The following is an 18,079-nucleotide window of genomic DNA, read 5'->3' on the forward strand; positions in this document are numbered from 1 at the left end:
TGTCACATTCCTACATTAGCATATTTTCTATATTTATAGTTTCTCATGGTTTTATCTTTGCTCATCAACCCAAGTATGTATTTACATTTCACTATATATACCTTCACTCATTCGAAATATTATGTCCCTTGGGGGAGTTTTTCTATCATCCACTTAGACTTCAGGATCCACAGCTTTACACCCTCCGTCCATGGAGGCTGCTAAGTGGGCAGACCTGAGAGATCGGAGCTGGGTGGCGCACAGACCGCGAGAAGCAAGCTGTCATGCAGATCGCGACTACACGCCAGAGAGACTCTAATAAGAGTCCCCAGCGGAGGGAGAGACACGCTCCTCACGTGTTCCCTCCCCTTAGATCTCCCCTCGCCCACTTCTAGCGCTCGCCATTTTCTTTAGGCATAGTTCTCGCATATCTGCATTGATAAAAGTCCAACAATTCGTAGAACCATAGTTTTCCATCTTCGCGACTCAACTAGAAACATAGTTTTCCATCCTCATAGATCAGCCAACAGGTATTTACCACAAGGTTACTTGATCATATCCCGTTTTTGTCCGCAAACCAGAAGGTCTCAGTCACCACAAGGTTGGAGAAGCACAAGCCTATCCGAACCAACAGGCCTCTATCGCCACAAGGTTCAAATGTTTCACACAAATTTGTTATGAGCCGACATCTCTCATTCTGCATAAACGCATGAATATCGTTCTGACTCATTGATGTTACTGTGACCAAGCAGACTTCAATTACGCGTTCAGCTCTAAAACGATCTACGACAGAACCCTTTCTCTAGCCGTCTACGTCACAAGCCGTTTACGGCAAAAGACCTGTACTTCATATTTACTCTGTGATCATAAGGACATCCACGCCAAAAGATCTAAGTAGGTTGATTGATATCGAGTTTCATCTCCTGACTGTATTAGAGCTGATGATTCTGGCTTGGGGGCTTCGACGTAAATTTATTTAGCACGTGAAGTTTATCATTCCAACAATAGTGAATACTTTTGAAGGTTCTAGATTCATAAGACCCCATTAAATTATTGTGAGGTGGCTCAGGTTTCCTTTCTTTGCGTACTGCACGCATAAGGCAACTCAATGCTGATATAAAGCTAGTTGCTATACGCCCATTTTATTAGCGCATAGAAAAATGGTCGAAAAGAACGTTACCAGGGCGTTAGCAGCGAAGCGAGTCAATGAAAACACGCGTAGAGAAGACTCAGCTGTGGCAGAATCGCTTCTTACGCCTGCTGCAACCCTTAAAGCAGCATCTCAAACCACCGGGGAGAAAGATTGTGCTGTAGAGGAGAACATAGGTTCCCCAGAAGAGGAGGGAGATCAAGGGGACGAAGGTAAGTTAAGATTGCAATTATTAGAAGTTTCAATCACAATCCTTGGGGATGCATGTTTATTTGGTTGCATTCACATAACAGCGGACAGAATTTTAGATGTTGATTCTATCATCTCGGTACCAAGATTGTCTAAGGAGACGGTGAAAGACGTGCTAAAGGCGACCAACATGCCTCCACCGGCTATAGAGGTGTCTTCAGATTTGGAAGAAGAACGCGCACATTTATGGGCGAAGGTGAAAGAAGCGCAGTCCGCCGGCGATAAGATTTTATGCAAGTATCTATCTAACATGTTGGCCGCGATGGATGAGCCCGTCGGACCAGTTTCCAAGCCTCCTGTTTTGCGAACGGTGTCGGCAACTCCAGTCCTTTTAAACGGTGAAACCGGATGTCGTTCCTAAATCCATAGCGACTGAGCGCGAACACGGTTTGATTCATGCGGTGGGAGCAGTTTCGAGTCATCACGACGTGGGGTTCACCCCCTATTTTGACGAGAATATTAAAGCTTTGAAAGCTCCAATCCCGTTAACTATTTTCAATAACGGTGAGTAATTTATGAAGACACATTTACATTGGAAATTCGCATATTTATGGCTGTTGGGTATCACATATTGGAAGAAACGCACTATCAAGGCACATATCACTTTCAGGCATGTCAGATCCGCTGAAACTGAGCGGGCTTATAAAGGTCTGGCCTACGCGTCCGAGTGGACTGAAACTCATTCCGATTGGACGATCAACCATTGAAATTTTTATCTAACTTTGCGCGATGTCTACGGCATGGGTCTCTTTGCAGCAAGGTTGTTGACGCACAAAGAACACTGTGACGTCATTGCTCAAAGCGGATACGGATTCATGACCGCTTTACGGTACAATATGGCGATTCGCGACTCGGCCTTCGCGCACAGGATCGCGTCTGACGAAGGGTCCGCCATTCAAGACATTTCGGTTCGTCAACAAACACTCATCGAGGAGGTTTACACTGTGGTTAGGACTTTTGGGGAAGCGGGGTGGAAAGAGAATAAATACGCCCCAGGTCAAGAATACTCCTATGCGGATCCTGAAGTTGGTGTCGCACATCTCATGGTCCCTTCACCTATCCCAAGTGGTTTTGACCGCCACCAATCATATTTTCAAGGTTTCCATCAACACCACACCCCAATGTACGGCGCGGCGCAACACTATCATCACAACACAGATCAGTTTTACGATTCGCCGACGTATCCCCATTGCAGACGTCAATCAAACCAGTTTAGGGGCCGAGGTTTTAGAGATCAAAACAAGCACGCGTCAGGCAGTAACTCTTATCATCAACCGACTCCGTATGCGCCGTTCGACTCGAGAAAATGCAATAAAGGATATCAAGGTTCTAACTTCTCGGTCGAAGGGTTTGTGGAACGTCGACATGGGAGAGGCGGAGGAAATGGTCAGGGTAACGGGCCAGCTGTCAACCAAAAGAAGTAGGTTGTACATTGCTTGTTCTTCACGCTACGAGTACATGTCTCGCGGCACCTTTCTGGATTTTTCTTAAAAGCGGAGGTTTCCTTTTCCTCGTTTCGACCGCTTCTCAATGGAGAGGGTCTGGAGTGTGCTTATCGAACAATAGGGCAAGACATTTTGCTTGTCCTGCCTGTATCTATCATATTTAGGCTTCAGAGACTTTTTTTCCTTGCGGTTTCAAACCTGTTTTGGCTTTTTCTTTCGTGATCTTTGTTTTTTGACGGTATGTTTTGTTTAATCCCTTGCCATGTGTCTTGTGAAGAACACATTGGCCTTTAGCAGTATCATGCAAAATGAACGTCCCTGAATGGGAAAAAGCGTTAAAAACCGCGGGTCTCCTGCCAGAATTAGAGGGAATTATTACAGGTTTCAAGGAGGGGTTTGATCAAGGCATTCCGGATCATGTCGTCGGAGTTATGAGGTGGTTCACTCCTGAGAATCACAGCTCGGCGATTGAGGCACGGGAAAAGATTCAAAAGTCAATAAGTGAAGAGGTGTCAGCGTCCCAAATGTTTGGACCCTTTACGCACGAGGAGGTTGCAAGGATATTTCCTTTCTTCAGGACCAGTCCTTTAGGTTCGGTGGTAAACGCAGACGGGAAGATGAGGCCAATCAACAACCTCTCCTTCCCACAAAACGACGCAGAAATACCTTCGGTAAACTCTTTCGTCGACAAGACGGACTTCAAGACAACGTGGGACAATTTCAAGATCGTCGCGAATTTCTTTAAGTCCAATCAAGGACCTTGGAGCCTAGCCATTTTCGACTGGGAAAAGGCCTACAGGCAGATCCCTACGGCCCCTAGGCAATGGCCATTCTTAATGGTGAAGGATTTGGAAGGACACCTGTACCTCAACACGCGTATCACTTTCGGGGGTGTAGCGGGTTGCAGTTCTTTTGGGAAACCGGCAGACGCCTGGAAGCGCTTGATGGAATCCGAGTTCGACGTTGTGAAGGTTTTCAGATGGGTTGACGACAATTTATTTGTTAAGCTCCCTACTTCGCAGTGCAAAATCACAGACATCGTAGAACGGTCGTTGATTCTAGGCGTGGCAACAAATAAAGATAAATGTTCTGAATTCGCAGATGAACAAAAATACATTGGTTTTATCTCAAACAGCGCAGACGGCACGGTACGCCTCCCAGAGGCTAAATTGACAGAACGAATAAGTCAAATCAAGTTTTTCCTAGAGCCAGGCGGTGCGTTTTGTTTCAACGAGGTGGAAATACTAGCCGGCCGTCTTAACCACGTTTCTTTGGTTGACTCAATGGAAGAGATTCTGGGCCCAGCGGTCAATTCCCAAGGACGTAAAAACCGACTTAGAATTTTGGCTTGACACTCTGTCGGATTTCACCTGCACTCGACTTATTCCCGTGTCAAAGGAAGTTGAGATCAGCTGGGTCGGCGACGCCTTGACTAGTTTCGGGATCGGCGTTATCATTGGGCATCGCTGGTGTCAACTTAGGTTGAAGGAATGCTGGCGGGGGCCCAAGCCACACAGGACTATCGCATGGGCAGAGACAGTCGCCATTCGTATTGGTATCCTCATGTTGCAAGAGCTGGACTGGGTAGTCAGGGGAACAAATTTCATCGTTTGGACTGACAACACGACAACGGAAAGCGTCCTGACTTCAAGGAAATCGAGGGACATCCACGTGAATGAGGAGTGGAAAATGATACAAGCACTCCTGGTGAAAGTTCAACTAGATGTGACTCCTAAACGGGTCGTATCGAAGGAGAACACCGCGGATGGCTTGTCACGAGGCGTGCAGGGTCCACACAAGGCACAGGACAGGGTCTGGTTCCTGATCCCGGAGGACTTGACACCTGTACTTTTCCATGCTTAAGAGCTGATAGCTTGAATATTGCTATCCTTTTTTAATTTTTCTCCTCCTCCCCGTTCCACGGCCGCCACACCCAACGAGTTCTTTTCCCTCACTACGTGCCCCTCGACATGTTGTGATTGTATCCCATTTTTTACCTAAAGACCTTTGTACCATCTCTTCTTCTTCTCACCTTCCCGCGATGCCTATCGTCCCCGCGGGGCCTTCAGCTCCTTTCGACAAATTTCACTGTTTTTTAACCAACGGCTTGGTCTCGCGCACGCCATCCGTGGCAGATCTGGTGATCCTGGGAGGCTGGAAGGAATCCACGCTAAACGGATACAATTGCGCGGTAAAAAAGTTTTTGAAGTTTTGCGCCACATGCAACGAGCCACTGGGCGCGCTTCCGATTTCAGGCGAGACGCTCAAACGGTTTTGCGTGTGGGCAGGGCGCAACGCACACACCTCCAATGCCGGCAAAGTGAATTCCTCGACTCTCGGCCAATACATATCTGGCCTCCGGGCGTGGCACAACTTCCACTCCGCTGCATTCCCGGCCTGGAACGAGGCACGCATAGGTCTAATCCTACGTTCTTCTGCTAGGGTTGACGCTACGACTGCACTACGGTCCCCCAAACCACCAGTGATGTTGTGGCAATTGTTGGCCATCGCCAACATCAGGTTCGGGGGGACTAATTTCGACCGCGCCAGGTTCGGGGGGACTAATTTCGACCGCGCCGTGGCTGACCTGGCCTTAGTCGCGTTCTGGGGCCTCGCTCGGCTGGGGGAACTGACGTAGTCGAAGCGGCAAGGCACGTTGCCTTACGCCACATCGTTGTTAACCACAGATGTCACCTTTACGACCGGCGAAACGGGGGGCGAGATAGCGACTCTGACACTAAGGTCCGCAAAAACCGCCGGTCCAGGTGGCGCCCAACTCATCGTGCTCACGAAGCAGAGAGGAATTTTGTGCCCCGTGGACGCGCTCAGACGACGCCTGGCTGAGTTGGGCACGACCAGGACATCCTTATTTGGCTACCACGAAGGTCGCACTCGGTTCCATCTTACTTGACGAGACGTGATCTCGCGCATCCAAACAGCACTTGAACACGGCGGTTACCCCAGCGTCCTGGGTCACAGTTTCCGCGTCGGGGGGGCGTCTCTGAGGCACGCGTTAGGCATGTCCACCGAAGATCTGTGTTTGTTGGGACAATGGACCTCACGGTGCTACAAACTTTACTTGAGGCTGTACGACGCGGCCGCCCTCAAGCGCACTAGAGCTATCCTCGCAAACGTCAGGGAAGACGGGGTTGAGAGAGAATGAGAGTGTTGTATTGTTTCCGTTTTCTGCAGTTTTTCTTCTGGAGTTTTGGGGGTTCACGCGCGGCTCAGGCTCCCTCAGAAATCCTGAGTTCTGGGTATACGCCTGAACCCACTCCTGTCTCTTGTTGCAGTTGCCAAAATGAATCACTGTCATTTCTCACACCCTGGTCGAGGCCAAGGAGAGGGAAACCCTCTCTTGCCTTTCTTCCCACACTTGCTACGGGCAGCTGCGGCACAGCGGCCTGTGGCAAGTACCAGGCGAGAAGCGGCAGCCAAATGGATTGCGGGGGTGCAAGTAGGGCACCGGGAGCTCCCCTCCGTCCATGGAGGCTGCTAAGTGGGCAGACCTGAGAGATCGGAGCTGGGTGGCGCACAGACCGCGAGAAGCAAGCTGTCATGCAGATCGCGACTACACGCCAGAGGGACTCTTATAAGAGTCCCCAGCGGAGGGAGAGACACGCTCCTCACGTGTTCCCTCCCCTTAGATCTCCCCTCGCCCACTTCTAGCGCTCGCCATTTTCTTTAGGCACCTCCCACCCACCCGTCTATACACTCAGGAGTGGGGGTATACGCCTGAACCCACTCCTGTCTCTTGTTGCAGTTGCCGGAATGAATCACTGTCATTTCTCACACCCTGGTCGAGGCCAAGGAGAGGGAAACCCTCTCTTGCCTCTCTTCCCACACTTGCTACGGGCAGCTGCGGCACAGCGGCCTGTGGCAAGTACCAGGCGAGAAGCGGCAGCCAAATGGATCGCCGCCACAAGGAAAAGCGCCCTTGGACCCCTCAGGGTCTTCCGCACGGCAAAACAGGCATCAATTGCATAGTCAGCACAAACTGCACACATTATATAACTAGGGAAAGATTGAATTCAAAGCTGGTCCAATTGATCAGGCCTACCACCAGGGGAGATATGTTCCCACTCCCCAGGGAGTGCCAGAGCTGAATTTTATGTGAGTTTTGGTTGGATGTGAGCCTGATGTGGATTAGTAACTCATCCCCAAAATAGTAAATTGGATGAAGAAGTTAGTGAAAAGTCAGTCACAATTGATTTGGAATTCAACACAATGTTGTGTAGAATTCTTTTGTTTTCTATGTACAACTGTAGGAAGAAATATGATGAAATGATATTTCACCAAAGTCCAACTCATCAATTGCTCCTGTTTACTGATTTTTAAGGATAGCAAAGCAAAATTCCCATTCTCAAAAGCAATTCCTCCAAAAAAATGGGTTTCTTGTAATTCACATTATTTGCCCGGATGTACAAAATTAAACTAAAAGTTGACTTGGTATTATTGGGTTTAGATTTTTGGAATGTGGTAATGTTGCAGTCATTGAAATTGAAACCCATTTTCTTGGAAATGCGGGAATTAATTTGAATTTGGCTGATAAAAATGACAAAAAACTGTTTTAATAGGGTGAAAGTCTGAGTTAAGTCAAGGTTGGATTGCGGTGCCAATTCACTTTGGCCATATATACTGTTCTCCTCACGAAAATGATCTAGTGAATTTTATATTTTTTTGCTTTTCAAAATTCACATGTGCACATGCAAGTTAACCTTTTTGCACTTTGCTAATAGTCACCCTGATGTACGCGCGTACATTGAGGTGGAAATATCACAGGATGGGCCTTTCACAGCCACATGAAAAGTAAAAAATTTGTTTTGAGACACCAATTGTCCCCCTGATGTACGCGAGTACATGAGGGGGAAAAAATCACAGGCTGGGCCTTTCACATCTCCATGGAAAGGACACACTGGTCATGGAGCCAAGAAAGGACTATATTCTGGATGAGTTCTGGATGGATTATAGATGAGTTCTGGATAAATTTTTGGCGAGTTATGGTTTATTTCAGAATGATTTCCAACTGATTTCCACGCTGACTTCCAGTCTTGTTCATACCTATTCAATATTGCTTTACCAAAGGCCTCCAGCACAGTTATGGAAAAAAGTTACGGTAAGGCACTCCCTGGGGAGTGGGAACATATCTCCCCTGGTGTACACCCAAGAAAATCGGACATATAACTAACACAAATAATAAATGAATGACATAATGAGAAGAAGAAAAAGGTCAAGTCAAGCCAAGGCAAGGCAAGGAAAAATATCCTAGATTTTTATCACTTCCAGCAGAGGGATTAATAGCAGGATGACTTGGATCACCCTTGAGCAAGTCCTGTTGATCAGTTTCCAGCTAAATTCTAGTTCTCAATTTGTTTGGAGGAAAATTATTGTATGTCCACTTTTCCCTACCCTTGTGGTCCATCAGATCTGATGAAAAAAATTGCGGACATCCTGCAGAGGATCAAACTGAATAACAACATCAACATCTGGAAGATCCAGGCCTTGAGCTTTCAGATCTGTACCAAGTAACACAACCAGGGAGAGCGTATTAGAGCTCTTGAAGGCTGTGAATTAAGTCATCAATATTTGAGTCAGGCTTATTTGACCATGCAGTGAATGGACCAACAGTAATTCTAATCCATTGGACACTGAAAGGATCTGAAGACCCCTCAGAACAGCGGGAGTCATATCAACAGGTTTGTACACATTCATTGCGTTTGAGAGAAAAAAGAGAGAAAAAAAGGTGATTCAAACATACCTTGTAGAAATATTCTACACAAGCACAAGCAGCAAAATAAACAACAGATTTTTGCGGTTGCAATTTGGAAACAATGGTGGGGTAGCGTGGGGGATTGAGTAAGGAGTGTTGGTATATTGGACGTACATAATAGCTTTTGGGGGAAGGCACTTGCGGAGTGGCAAACCAAAAAATCTTAGTGGGTGCCTGATATTGTGGATGACACGGTGCGGGGTAGCGGCAGCCGTTACAAGAATGGATGGTGATGCCGCGGATACAGTTTTGTGGTAACGTGTTGGTGGATACGGGTTCAGCTTGGCGGCTGATACATGTAACGGTAGGGGCTGGTTGTGTACAGTGGATGATGAATTTGTTTGCTGTAGCTGGAATTGTTGTGGCTGGTGTACAAAGGCAACAGTTTGTGGAGGACTAACTATAAATCTGCTGGGGGAGGGTGTTTCTGTTTGTCCCCTTGTTGATTCAATTGACCGGTGATCTCATGACCTACTGCGCTTGCATAGGCAAAAGTTGCTTATTGGCCCCTCTTCCTCCCAGCACTTCCTGGGCGGAGGGCAGTCTACTGGCCCCTTTTTGCCTGTTGCTCATGCACCAGCTGGGGGTCAACCCAAGGCCCTTTGGAGTTTGGGGGTTAAAATTTTCAGTGGCAAGGAGGCCGGCAGGGTTTTTGAGAAAATTGCAGGCCAAACCCATGAACCTAGTTTCTGTGAAACTGTGTTTTTAATAAACTTGGATTATTATTACACAATTCTGACATATAGTCTACTAGAGGTCAAGGCGGCTTCGCCGCTGCAAAATTTAGCTTCAGTTGACTCACCTTCTCTATTTACTCTCCTTTTCTCCCCGGCATTCAAATCTCATTCCCCCCCCCCCCCCCATTTAGCCTCCAAGTGTAACTTCATACAAATATATCCAATATCCCTGAGACACATCAGGTTTTCCCTGCAAGGCTGGCCCCCCTCTATTACAACTATCCATTTATAGAAAAGTTTCACCAAAAATAATTCCTTCCCAAGCATGAATTTTTTTAATCATTCCAAATTTTCTAGGACCTGCTTATAGCCCAGAATCTCTTAGCTTTGAGCACTTGTGTCCCAGCCATGGTGGTATAGCAGGAGGGCTCAATTGTATGTAGGTGTCCTTAGGTTCCCTAACCTTAGGTTCCCTAAGGTGATTGTATATGGACATTATGACTGGAGATAAAGTGTCAGCCTTAGAGTCATCACAGCTGACCTAAAAGCTGCCTGTTCTACCTTTGTTACATATAAATTACTTCATATCTTTTTCATCTTAAGAGATAACCTTGTTTTGACTTCATATTCTGTTTCCTCATGCAAATTTAACCCTAGTTACAACTTATCACTTCCTTGTAACTATACTCCTTCCCTGAGTTATTGAGTTGTGGCGCACTTGCGCAGTTGTGACGTGTCAGCGCTACCAGGCGCGCCAAACCACATGTACATATGTAAATTACATAAGCAAACTGTGAAAATTTTCGTAGTCAGGATCCCCCTTGCCTGAGGCGGATCTACAGACTCCAGCACACCAGAACCACCACCCAGATAACTCCAGGATCACCCCCAAAGAGCCTACTATACTCCCAGTATACCTACCGTCACAGGCGCCTAGGATATTGACAGTAAGTAACCTCTTTCACTGAACCTTGTTTATCTCAGAGGTACAACTCTGTGTCTTGCTTGATCTGCTCCTTCTTCTGGTTTTGCCTCCTTCTTGATCACAGGGCTGTCCCTCCAAATCCACAGGCCTTTGCCTCTATCTTGATCACAGGGCTGTCCCTTATTATCACTTGGCCTTTGCCTCAAATCTAGGTTACAGGGCTGTCCCTCAGGTTTCCCTTTAAGAACCTTGACTATCCAGAAGGAAGCTAAAAAATTGTGGCTGGATTAAACTTATCTAATCCAGATACCCTCCTGAGAGGAAGCTGTAGCACTTCTAGCACAGATTAGCAGCACTCTTCTGAAGAGTAGCATTGCCAGTGGACGTGCATTCCCACTAGAATAACCTAGTACTTCTCCTTTTCCTTATCCTGCTTGGTTTCTCTCTCTCTTTCTCTTTTTCTCTTATAGTTGTAGTTTCTTTATCCCAAGAAATCCAACTATTGCCCCCCCATTTCTTGTGTCCTGTTGTCACTATAGAGACTCAGGCTCACATAAAGTTTGGCTGGTACCTTTAGAATTCATGCTTGCTGCTGTGCACAGCTAACCTCTCCAGGAACATGTATGATCCTGGATACATAACTGAAAAACAAAAGACATTCCTTTGCTGTCTCACAGGCAGTTGGTTTTGGTGTTTTTTTTTTTTTTTTTTTTTTCTTTATTTCTTTTGTTTACCATCTGCCTAATTGCTGACCTCTCATAAATATGTGGCTGCAAAACAAGATAATCTTGAGAATACAGAAAGAAACAATCAAAAGAACAATTTTTGATCAACTGGCTTGGCTGACTTGAGAACTACTTCATGAGCATCACTTTTCTCAAGCAAACTCTTCAAGTGGAGGGTGAGTGGGAAAGGGTGATGGGGACAGGCAAGCAAAATTTTCCTGATATTGTTGTTGGGTGCGACACATTCACAGCCAAAGGATGCGTTGTGGGTGGGAGGGAGCTTGTTAAAGCTTGAGACAAGAGAGCGATGCAAGAGCGGGTCGGCGGCGGACTGGTCGGCTCGCGCGTTGAGTGACATACAGCTGAATGTGCGCGAGATTGGTGGGGTGGACGCGGGTGTCAAGGGCGTCGGTTGGCCCTTGTGCGTTGCAGAGCTGTCGAGGAGCTGAATTCAGCCCGTTCTTCCAAGTCCCGGCACAGAGCAAAAATTAGTTCAACAGACCTCGTGTAAGAAAGACGTGAAGAATCAAGGCACGGACCAACCATCACAACATATGTTTCTACGTTTATGTAAGACTATGTTTCTGATAATCACTGATATGTTGGACGGGGCCGGGACTGACAGGCCGAGTACGGTCGGGAGGAAGAAGATGATTGGCGCGGGCGGGAGTGAGCGTAGTTGAGCCGGATTCTCCGGGGTCGTTGAGGGAGGGCCGTTTGGTCTTTGGGGACGACTTCTTTTTCTCCTTTGGTGGCTTTGGAGGAGATGTCTGGGAGGGCGGGTGAGAAGGCTTGAGGGGTTCAGACTTGGCGGACTCCATATTTGAACTGCCCTCTTGGGCCGGCAATTTAGGCAGTTTGATCGTCCGATCCGTTGTCATCTGCCTTGGCGAAGAGGGGGTAGCTTGAGACATCCTCATCTGTGTCTTGTGCAGCCCTCTGCTAGAGAGGCTCTGATTGCCAAGCTGATCCAACAACGAGCCATCTCGCCACCCATGTTAATACCAAGGGAATGCGAACTTCCGCTACCCTTGGACCCTCCGGTCGAGCCAAAGCTGATTGACTTGCGCGGCTTGCTTTGGTTTTGGTTTTGGAAGGAGCTGGTCAAGCGGGGCAAATATGGAGCTTCAGAGGAATTTCGACCGCTACTTTCGCCAGTTATCGCGTCCACAATCTCATCGATCCCGCTGCTTGATGTACCCATTGAGCCAGAGCCGTGGTTGCTTCCGGTACTCCCTTGACTGGATGACATCTTGGTGGTGTGTTTGCTTAGCAATGAGCCCGAGCCGATCGACTTCATGTTGCCGGAATCATCAGAAGTCGCGCCACGCGAGTTTTTGTTCTTCGGGACCACAAAAGGTAAGGTGATACTAAACTTTGAGCCCTGGCCCACAGTTGAATCTACCCGCAACTGGCCACCCATGTTGTGCACAACTCGTCCGACAACGGCAAGCCCAAGACCGATTGACTCACACATTGCTTCATCATGTGATTCGCCAGAGCCAACAGGTTGCACCACGGTGGTTTGTTAGTGCACAGCGTTGATAGGGTGGTGTGGCGGTGGGTTGCAGATAGCAACAATGGATATGTACAATTCATGGCAAGGGTAACGGTGAATTTGATTCAGAGCGAGTTGAGAGAATGGCGGCGGCGAGTCTAGCAACGCAGCGAAGGACAAACTGCTTAAAAGAGAGGCAGTGTTTGAGATTATTGATTGCCCAGGGCAATTGGAGACGCTGCACTTCCAGCTATCCATTGCCCTCAACCCCTCCGCTGTTGCACATGCGCAGTCTGAGGGGCAAAGAGTGGGCCCCCCACGGGTCCGTAGCCTTAGCTGCTGGCCGGGGGCCTTCATGTCCATCCCTTTTGACCCGCGCACTAGACGCGGGCTTGGGGTGAGCCTGAGTACACAGCTCTGCTGTTGTTGGGGGGCTAGGTTGAGATTTTATTTTTTGAATGATTATTGCACCAGGGGAGATATGTTCCCACTCCCCAGGGAGTGCCTTACTGTAACTTTTTTCCATAACTGTGCTGGAGGCCTTTGGTAAAGCAATATTGAATAGGTATGAACAAGACTGGAAGTCAGCGTGGAAATCAGTTGGAAATCATCCTAAAATAAACCATAACTTGCCAAAAAATCATCCAGAACTCATCTATAATTCATCCAGAACTCATCCAGAATATAGTCCTTTCTTGGCTCCATGACCAGTGTGTCCTTTCCATGGAGATGTGAAAGGCCCAGCCTGTGATTTTTTCCCCCTCATGTACTCGCGTACATCAGGAGGACAATTGGTGTCTCAAAACAAATTTTTTACTTTTCATGTGGCTGTGAAAGGCCCATCCTGTGATATTTCCACCTCAATGTACGCGCGTACATCAGGGTGACTATTAGCAAAGTGCAAAAAGGTTAACTTGCATGTGCACATGTGAATTTTGAAAAGCAAAAAAATATAAAATTCACTAGATCATTTTTGTGAGGAGGACAGGATATATGGCCAAAGTGAATTGGCACCACAATCCAACCTTGACTGAACTCAGACTTTCACCCTATTAAAACAGTTTTTTGTCATTTTTATCAGCCAAATTCAAATTAATTCCCACATTTCCAAGAAAATGGGTATCAATTTCAATGACTGCAACATTACCACATTCCAAAAATCTAAACCCAATAATACCAAGTCGACTTTTAGTTTAATTTTGTACATCAGGGCATATAATGTGAATTACAAGAAACCCATTTTTTTGGAGGAATTGCTTTTGAGAATGGGAATTTTGCTTTGCTATCCTTAAAAATCAGTAAACAGGAGCAATTGATGAGTTGGACTTTGGTGAAATATCATTTCATCATATTTCTTCCTACAGTTGTACATAGAAAACAAAAGAATTCTACACAACATTGTGTTGACTTCCAAATCAATTGTGACTGACTTTTCACTAACTTCTCCATCCAACACTGCAAGAAAAACTCTAGAAACTGCTTGCAGTTGAGATGCAGCAAGCTTGAATCAAGCCTCAGCTCAAGCTGCAGTCAAACACCCAAATTCCATGCTGGTGCACCTTCAGTTTGTACCTTGTTCAGCATCTCAATGCTTAACATGCTGTAGAGCTCATGCAGTAGGCTGAGAAAAATGTTCAAACTTGCAAATGAGCATCCCCCTGAGCACCCTTTTATTTTCTTTTAGAAAACACTCCATGTGCCATTGAATCCAGCCAGAATAATATAAAAAGGGTATGTACACATGAAGGGGATATGTACATATGAAAGGAATATGTAAACATGAAAGGGGAATGTGAGAAGGTGTATTAACACATAGAAGGGATATGTACACATGATGAAAGGGGTATGTATGCATGAAAGGGGTATGTATTCATGAAAGGGGTATATATGCATGAAAGGGGTATGTGCAGTAAGGGGTATTTGCACATGAAAGGGATATGTAAACATCAAAGGGGTATGTAAACCTGAATAATGAAAGGGTTGAAAAGGATGTAAAAAACTCAAAGGGGACATGTAAACATGAAAGGGTCATGAAAGCATGATGAAAGGGGTATGTACACATTGTGAAAGGGATACACTCACATGAAAGGGATACACGCACATGAAAGGGATACACGCACATGAAAAGGATACACACACATGAAAGGGATACATGCACATGAAAGGGGTATTTGCACATAAAGGGGTATGTACACATTTATATGAAAGGGGTCAATACATACAAAAGGGATATATCCAAATGAAAGGGGTATGTGCACATGAAAGGGGTATGTGCACATGAAAGGGGAATTTTCACATGAAAGGGGAATTTGCACAGGTATCGACTCAGTATTTTGGAGCCTTTACTCAGTTTTTTGTACCTTAGACTCCCTCTTGCATAAATTATGCAATGTGCATGGAAATTGAATCAACCAGTGCTTGATTCTTGCATGAGGCACAGCTTGCCTTGAGCTCTTGCATCTCAACTGCAAGCAGTTTCTAGAGTTTTTCTTGCAGTGCAATTTACTATTTTGGGGATGAGTTACTAATCCACATCAGGCTCACATCCAACCAAAACTCACATAAAAGTCAGCTCTGGCACTCCCTGGGGAGTGGGAACATATCTCCCCTGGTGTTGTATGGAGATTATTGCGGTCATATTTTGGAAGTTTTACATAAGGGGAAACCCTTGATTTTTTTTTCTCTCTTTTGTTATTTTATAGGGGGAACCCTTGATCTTGTTTTTTACCATTCAGATAAAACTGTGTCTTTAATAAACTTGGATTAGCCATTCCTTTGAATAATCAATCATAAATCCTCTCCCAATAGGGGGGTTCATAATTGAATTTTACTAAACTTTGGAGCCAAATTTAAGGCCTTTATGAACAAAACTTCAAAATTTGGGGAAAATGCACAGCAGCAGGTAGTACTGATCAATCAGTGCAATTTATCAATTCTAAAAAAAATGTTCATAAACACCTTATAAAAATGTGTCCCAAAGTTTTGTAAATTTCAATTGTGAACCCCCCTAATAGGTTATACTGAGTCTTATTCTGATAATGCAGGATAAATAATTTTAATTGTATCAGCAAGTCATGATCCACAGCTACAAGATAACCGCTTGCTGACTTTCTTTTTCTTCTTTCTTCTTTCTTTCTCCTTTCCAGAGTCCAGACTCCTGAAACAAAAGAGCCATAACCTGCAAAAGCTCCACCTGCGTCAAAGGAAGCCAGATCAACTGGTATGGGTTGCTACACAAAAATGGAAAGGACTGCCATCCTGGAGGAAATAGAGAAGTTCTGTGTCTCTGAGAAAATCACAAACACTCAACTCTGTCTTTGTCTTTCCAAACCATAAACAACACTTCATGTGAGCCTGAGTCTCTATAGTGACAGCAGGACACAAGAAAGAAGGGGGGAATATTTGAATTTCTATGGATAAAGAAAAATACAAATATAAGAGAGAGAGAGAAAGAGAGAGAGAAACTGAGCAGGATCAAGATGAGCAGATATTCAAGGTTATTCAGGTGGGAATGCACGTCCACTGGCAATGCTACCTCTTCAGAAGAGTGCTGCCAAGCTGTGCTAGAGAGTGCTACAGCATCCTCTCACCAAAGAAACATGGAGGGATCCTGGCAGATATGAAGGGACAGCCCTGTGACCAAGATTGAGGCAAAGGCCAGCAGATATGAAGGGAAAGCCCTTTGGTCAAGAAGAGGCAAAGGCCAACAGATATGAAGGGACAGCCCTGTGATCAAGAAGAGGCAAAGGCCAGCGGCTATGGAGGGACAGCCCTGTGATCAAGAGAAGGCAAAGGCCAGCAGAAAAGAGCAGATCAAGCAAGACACAGAGTTGTACCTCTGAGATAAAAAAGGTTCAGTGAAAGAGGTTACTTACTGTCAATATCCTAGGCGCCTGTGACGGTAGGTATACTGGGAGTGTTGTCAACTCTTTGGTGGTGATCCTGGGGTTATCTGGGTTGTGGTTCTGGTGTGCTGAAGTCTGTGGATCCTCCAGCTGCATGGAGAATCCTAACTTCGAAAATTTTCAAAGTTGGATGACATAATCACACCTGTACATGTGGTTTGGAGCGCTCAGGCGCGACTACAGGGCGCTGCTGCCCATGCATGTCACAAACCACAAACTCTATGAAGGAGTAGAGATATTGGAAAGTGATCAGTGAGCACTAGGGTCAAAATTGCATGAGAAATCAGAGTCTGAAGTCAAAACAACCTTATTTCTTAAGGATAAAAAGATATAAACACATTTAGGTATAAAATGGAGATAAAAGGCAGACTTTAGGCCAGCTGCGCTGGCTCTAAGGCTGACACTTCAACTAATTTCAAATGTTTTGGCCAAGTTGCCCTTAAGAAAAGAAGAATCAATCATCAAAAAGCTACAAGAAATGTGCCAGAATCCAGACGGTGTTGTTGAACATGTGAATTCAACCGCTAATACATAGATTTCCAAATGTTCAACAACACCATCTGGATTCTGGCAAAATTCTTGTAGCTTTTTGATGATTGATTCTTCTTTTCTTAAGGGCAACTTGGCAGAAACATTCAAAATTAGCTGAAGTGTTGTTTGTGGTTTGGAAAGACAAAGATAGAGTGTGATTTTTTTTGGAGACACAGAAATTCTCTATTTCCTCCAGAATTGCAGCCCTTTCCATTTTTTTGTAGCAACCCATGCCAGTTGATCTGGCTTCCTTTGGCGCAGGTGGAGCTTTTGCAGGTTATGGCTCTTCCATTACAGGAGTCTGGAAAGGAGAAAGAAAGAAGAAAGAAGAAAAAGAAAGTCAGCAAGCAGTTATCTCGTAGCTGTGGATCATGTCTAGTTTTTGCTTACATGCCCTGCATCTCTGAGTTTTGTTTTAATTTATCTGCTATTATTTGTTTTTTGTGGATGATCAGGTCGAGCTCCTTACTGTGCTGCTCAGAAGCTTTAATTTTCCTCTTGAGGTAAGCCTCTTTGAATTTATGACTTTCTATCTTGGCCCTAGATTTGATGATTAGATTTCGCGCCGCCTGGGCTTGTTGGGCGAGTTCCAAGAATGACTGCTTGGATCCATTATCCGCATCGTCCGGTCCAGCGCTCGGTGTGGCCATTGTGGGTGGGGAGAGGTGGGCTGAGGTTTTGCTGGCGAGCTAATGCGGTCTACAAGACTGGTTGGGCTGTGTTTAAGAGAGCGAGTGATCAGCGCTCATTGATGTTATAAGTGAAGAAAGGTACTTACAATGATATCGCCAATTGTTGGTTGGTTGATTTGTCCGTCAAAGGAAGACAAGGTTTGATTGGGTTGAAGGTTGAAGATCTACGCCTGTCCGTGCGCGGCACTCCCACTCCAATTGACCCGGTGGTGTAGCTTGTAAGACACTCAGGGATGAGTGAATGCAAATCTGACGGAAAGAGATGTGTCACGGGTAAGCTCATGTACGCTCGGTATTGGTCCAATCTTGGTATTGATTACGCTTACCTGACGGAAAGAGATGCGTCACGGGTAAGCTCATGTACGCTCAGTATTGGTCCAATCTTGGTGAAGAAAAAGAGAGGACCGGTACCGGGCGCAATGATTAGACTAAGTACAAGAGCTGCACAGCCGCAGTTATGCATATATGTACAATGTTTGGTATATGCATAACTCTAGACTAAGATGATTAAAGTTTACCACCTTGGTCATCCC

At 45.7% G+C, this 18,079-nt stretch overlaps 4 protein-coding genes across 4 annotated transcripts; 1 reads left to right on the forward strand and 3 right to left on the reverse strand.

The window, feature by feature from the left end:
• Positions 1-1,139: 1,139 nt before the first annotated feature.
• On the forward strand, positions 1,140-1,739 carry PtA15_17A67 (uncharacterized protein; the record flags this gene model as incomplete). Its single annotated transcript, XM_053164571.1, has 2 exons — positions 1,140-1,341; positions 1,423-1,739. 2 exons carry the CDS (start codon positions 1,140-1,142, stop codon positions 1,737-1,739), a joined length of 519 nt encoding a protein of 172 aa, XP_053028141.1.
• Positions 1,740-11,486: 9,747 nt separating this feature from the next.
• Positions 11,487-11,801, reverse strand: PtA15_17A68 (uncharacterized protein; the record flags this gene model as incomplete). The annotated part of the gene is made up of 1 exon (XM_053164572.1): positions 11,487-11,801. The coding sequence occupies one exon, from the start codon at positions 11,799-11,801 to the stop codon at positions 11,487-11,489; it is 315 nt and encodes a 104-aa protein (XP_053028142.1).
• A 35-nt stretch (positions 11,802-11,836) lies between these two features.
• Positions 11,837-12,397, reverse strand: PtA15_17A69 (uncharacterized protein; the record flags this gene model as incomplete). The annotated part of the gene is made up of 1 exon (XM_053164573.1): positions 11,837-12,397. One exon carries the CDS (start codon positions 12,395-12,397, stop codon positions 11,837-11,839), a length of 561 nt encoding a protein of 186 aa, XP_053028143.1.
• A 4,843-nt stretch (positions 12,398-17,240) lies between these two features.
• On the reverse strand, positions 17,241-17,504 carry PtA15_17A70 (uncharacterized protein; the record flags this gene model as incomplete). The annotated part of the gene is made up of 1 exon (XM_053164575.1): positions 17,241-17,504. One exon carries the CDS (start codon positions 17,502-17,504, stop codon positions 17,241-17,243), a length of 264 nt encoding a protein of 87 aa, XP_053028144.1.
• Positions 17,505-18,079: the final 575 nt, after the last annotated feature.

This window comes from Puccinia triticina, chromosome 17A, assembly GCF_026914185.1.
Source record: "Puccinia triticina chromosome 17A, complete sequence".
Taxonomy (NCBI): domain Eukaryota; kingdom Fungi; phylum Basidiomycota; class Pucciniomycetes; order Pucciniales; family Pucciniaceae; genus Puccinia; species Puccinia triticina.